General features: G+C 38.2%; 1 protein-coding gene across 1 annotated transcript in view; it reads right to left on the bottom strand.

Annotated features, from left to right (window-relative positions):
• MTMR12 (myotubularin related protein 12) overlaps positions 1 to 4,897 on the bottom strand; it is a 101,021-nt gene continuing 96,124 nt past the window's right edge. Inside the window, exons 15-16 of the mRNA XM_019518000.1 lie at positions 4,448 to 4,609; positions 1 to 2,873 (exon numbers count right to left, since the gene is read on the bottom strand). Coding sequence (XP_019373545.1) covers positions 2,301 to 2,873; positions 4,448 to 4,609 — 735 coding nt within the window. The 3' untranslated portion in view covers positions 1 to 2,300. The remainder of the gene's footprint in view (positions 2,874 to 4,447; positions 4,610 to 4,897) is intronic.

Below are 4,897 nucleotides of genomic sequence, written 5' to 3'. Positions count from 1 at the left end.
TAAGTCGAAGTGTATTTTATTGACGAATAGACTCTCCAAATAGTCTATTAAAGAGCAACAGAAAGATTTAAAAAAAAATACAAAAAACTGTTAAAGCTTCTAGCTTGCATTCAGTGTAAAAACTTGGAGGTATAAACAAAAAATTGGAAAATCAGTACAGCAAAGTATTTTTCCAATCCTGCAGTGCAGAAACTCAGTGACATTCATTTTACATTTGCTATAGTCATACTCCTGTTCCAATTCTGTATATAAATCTCTCCTCTATATAAACTTTTCAGATAATTTTCTGTACAAATAAGATGTCAGACATCTGTTTTCCTACATAAATACATAATTTGACTGAAAATATTACAATAGTTTAATAATTTGACTGTCAAAAAAGTACATAGAAAAAAATCTATATAAACAAAATTAAAGTTTCCAATGGCAGTGTTTGTAAAAGAAATCCCATTAATTATAATCTTAGGATAAAGTAACTGTTGCCCATAAAATACATTGCTTGTACTACCATGCAGGATTATTGCATACACAAGTTGCTTGTTTTTCAATTACAGTAATAGAAATGAATCTATCGTTCAAAGGACGAGTGCAGACAGAATTCTAGCAAGTGCTAGCTTTAAAGAAGGCTCATATGCACTATGAAAATAAATGTAGTGCTAGTGTATTTTAAAAAATAAAATATTGCAAGTTTAAATAAGTCTCAATAGAAAACACAGTAAGGCAACCAGGACTTGTAGCTTCAGTTTGGCATCCAGTTGCATTAGTCTAACTTCTCTCACCTTCTCAGCACACTACTCTTGGGTTTGCAAGTTGCAAAAAGAACATTTGTTGTACATACAGAATAATTCAGTGCAAAGTTCAAAACTGCTTCTTAGCAACTTAGTTTAACATTGCTGGATCAGTTCCTTGAGCACCATCGTCTTTGGTGCCAAATTTTTCAGCTCCTCACTTTTCCAGCCAGGCTTCTAATGTGACAGACTAGAAAGAGAACATTCACCAACCCTGTCAAATTAAAGGCATTATGGAATTACTTCATTTTGGGGATATTTCTGAATTTGAAGGGTGCAAAATGGATTTGATATTTCAAAGAGTAAAAACTTGATTTTACAAAGTATAGCTATGTGAATTAAAAACATGCGCTATACACACACAAACAAACACAGTAGATCAAAAGCTTTGACAGACATTTCTTTATGGCTTTTATCACTGAGGTACTGTTACAACAACATCCACCAACCAGATTCTAATACTCAGCCTTTACTTAAAGAAAAAGAAAAAAAAAATCAAATTCATAGTTACTGTGCCACAAATTCATGAAGCAAGTGGCAACAGACTACAAATCCAGCTTTATTGTAAGGATACAAAATTATTTTCCTCTATAAACAAAGGGTCCCAGAGTCTCAGTGCAAGCTACAGAAAAAAAAGGTTCAAGGCAACTGACAAACTGGGATACTAGCATGAAAGCCTATTCCATTTGACAGAAAAGGTTCCTCTGACAAGTTAGAGTCTTTCAATCAGACCGTTACATACGATTAGCAGCAAAATATCTGGGACTTGGTATTCCAAGGCAGCAGGGGTGTATGGCAGGATGGGCATGAACAACAGACTGATGTGTAGAAGAGCCCTTTGCATCTTATCCTTTAGTTAAAAGGACAAGCAGAGGTTAAGATACAGCCAAAATTCACATACAACCGAAATCCTGGTAGGCCAAAGAAGCACTATCCATTTGACATCTTTGTCCCATGCACAATTTCAGCTTGAACTGTAAGCAGTATACAGGATCAAACCCTGGCTACCATAGGCTTTATATTGCCTCAGCTTAAAAAAAGTTTACGCTCATTTATATACAAAGGATTTAAGTGATCATCTTTCCCCAATTTACTTTACTCCTTATTGAGAAAGATTAGGCAGAGATGGTTCAATCCCCTGCTTCCAATAATAGCATTTTGCATCAAGGACGTAAACAGTAGCCTGATACCTTATGACTGCAGTATAGCTGCTTGTGTTTTTCTACATGTATGCTACAGTACCACCATTTCAGAATATGGCAGCATTTCTCCTGAATTTGTAGTAAACTCTGCTTGTAATATTCTGAAATAAGTGTACCAATGTCTGTCCATAGACTACGTAAGAACAGGGGAGCTGTTTCTGTATTAAAGGGCTAGGCTAAAGTTCTAGCATGATGGCTAAAGCTGGCTGCATACTCCTCACATCAGGATATGGTCCAATGTTTATGCCCCCAAATTGGCAAGGTATGACTCAAATTTATGCCTAGATTTTTCTCTCACCAATTTGAACAATCAATCTGCACCACTTAAATCAACAAATTCATCGTCTCTCTTTGCCAAGTCTTCCTCATCTTCCAAGTCTTTCCAAGTGCTCGTAGGTAAAACTGGTTTGAGAGAATGTCTCTGAAGCAAAGCAAATGGAAACAACGATGACAAACGGGCAGAATTTCTCAAAGTTGGGACGGCATCTGCATCTTCAGGGGCAGTCTGGCTATGTTCCTCATCCATTTGCTTCTGCAACTTCTGCACTTCTTCCATCACATCCAAGAACTTAGTTGCAATGGCAACTGTACCACCACCAAGAAGCTGCGCTTCAGGAATCCACCGTAAATATCGCTGGGTCCAGACTTTGATTTCAGGCCCTTCAATGTGAGGCAGCAGAAGCCCATGAAAGTCAACAGGTTTACAGTGCCAACTATCATAAAATTCTCTGAAGTTACTATGTAGCTCCTCTGAAGAGTTTATAAGTTTGCTAATTCTTTTGCCCAGAATGTTTTTAATTAAATGATCCGTTTCCTCCCTGAAAAATCCTCTCTTTGGAGAAGATTTAGTTTGTGTCAGTGGCAAAGAGAGCTGCCGGTGATGCTTTAAGAAAAATCAAAAGAGAACTATTAAAAAGGGCACTAGAACTTTAAAATGTTAGCTTAAATTTGGAATAAAGTGTGTCAAGTTAAACAAGTTTCATTCAAATAATGATCCACTTAAGCTTACAGGAATATAAAACTGAATTGGGTTAAGCCAAGCGTTCTCAAACTTTATGATACTGTGACCCTGAGTGCTGGATGGTGGTGGCAGGGGATGGGGAGCTCACACACAGCAGCCACTGCTGCCATCCACCACTCTGTGCTGCCACCGTATCATGCTACTTCTCCACACCAACACACATACCCACTAGGAAGTTTGTGGCCCCCTTTTAAAAGTTGCTCGTGACCCCCTGTGGGGGGCACAACCCACAGTTTGAGAACATCTGGGTTAAGCTATTCATTTGTCTGCTGTGCATTACTTTGGATGTTAATAACTAAGGCTGCTTGCAGATGTTAAAAAAATGGCACTTTAAACTCCATGCGCTCCTAAGCCCAGCACATGCCCAGAAGAGGCAGCATGTTAGCGGGACCTGGCTCGCTCAATGTCTGTATAGAGCAGACACTTTAATGAATGAGGCTTTTTGGTACTTCTAAGAGCCAACTGGAATCAGCTTTAGATAAAAGCCCCAGAAAACCCTGCTGAAGCGCCCAGTCTATACAGACGCTGCAGAGCTGGGTCAGAGTAATGCACTGCTTATTTTGGTAAAGTGCGCGGGGGGGGGGCGGGTTCTATTTTGCTGGGTTTTTTTAAACATCTAAAGTCTTCTGAAAACAAGGTAATAAGTTATTGCTCTGTACTAGAATAAAACTTCTGCAGATAAGTATTGCTGAGCTTGAAAAAAGTAATGTTTGCCCAGGAGAGAAAGAGACTAGTTTAAAAAGTAAGATATTATTTTTAAAAACACTAATTTCAAAGTAACCTATGCAACTACAGAGCTTTACCATCAGCATTCACGACACATTTACAACAACGCAACATTACAGGATCTGGGCCATGTGCATACTTAACACAGAATCAAAGAGAGTCCCCATTCCAGGAAGCTTACAATTCACTGGAAATCCCTACTTAAAATGGGATACCACACAATGCCCTGGCAGAGCCTTAGTTTGAATATTTTAATCCTCTACAACAAAAAACTTGCCCATCCACAATTATTGATAATTTAAATTGTTTCTATTAGTTATCGAGATCAATCAGATCAGTAATAAATTAAAACAAACTCAAGTGCTTTATGAAAAGCAAATATCTACTGTAAACCAGGTAAGGTATTTGGATAAAATTACTATGCTCATTAGTTGATAAAAGGGTAGTCATACACAGTAGTTGAGACTGGTGTTTCTGTACACATTCATAGCATTAAAACACCAAACTAACAGAACTGCTTCTGGCTACGGCAAGATACAGGTCTCAGAATCCACAGAATTCCAATGCAGGCATTTTTAATTTTGCCAATAACAGCATTAGTTTTGGCTCCAGGTTTCACATACATTTGTCCCAAGCATAAATGAGTTGCACAAAAAAACCTCAAAAACATGTTTGTATAGCTTCAGAATGAGGCTGACCAGACAGCTTACCTTGAATCGTGTCGTTTTCCGTTGACTTTTATCTGGTTTTGGTTTCTCTGCATAAAGAGGGTTGTTCAGCAAAGCCTGTGCTTTGGGTTCAAACTGCACAGACCAATCCCAAACTGTGAGAAGCCTGAAAGGGCTGCTTTGTGCATTGTGGCTTTCTCCAGACTGCCAAAACAAACAGGTCACATAATTAAAGATTAGAACAGAACTCTAACACTCAACATGAGGTTACAGAGCTCTGAATTTCCATTGACAAGGTCCCATGCACTCAGCAGCAAGCTAGACAAAATCTGTAACAAGATCCCTGAATCCTACAGATGGCAAGTTAAAGATAAGACTAAAATGGATGCTTAAGGAAATACAAAGCATAGTAGTCCATGCATCAAAATGTGATGTTTTACTTTACATTGCTCTCCAACTTGTCACACAATGTATATTATCAACATGCTCCCA

The sequence above is a fragment of the Gavialis gangeticus genome, unplaced genomic scaffold (assembly GCF_001723915.1).
Source record: "Gavialis gangeticus isolate Ggan-Ray unplaced genomic scaffold, GavGan_comp1, whole genome shotgun sequence".
NCBI classification, from domain to species: Eukaryota; Metazoa; Chordata; order Crocodylia; family Gavialidae; genus Gavialis; species Gavialis gangeticus.
Note: the sequence above shows the minus strand (reverse complement) of the source record. Positions and strands in the feature narration are given on the sequence as shown.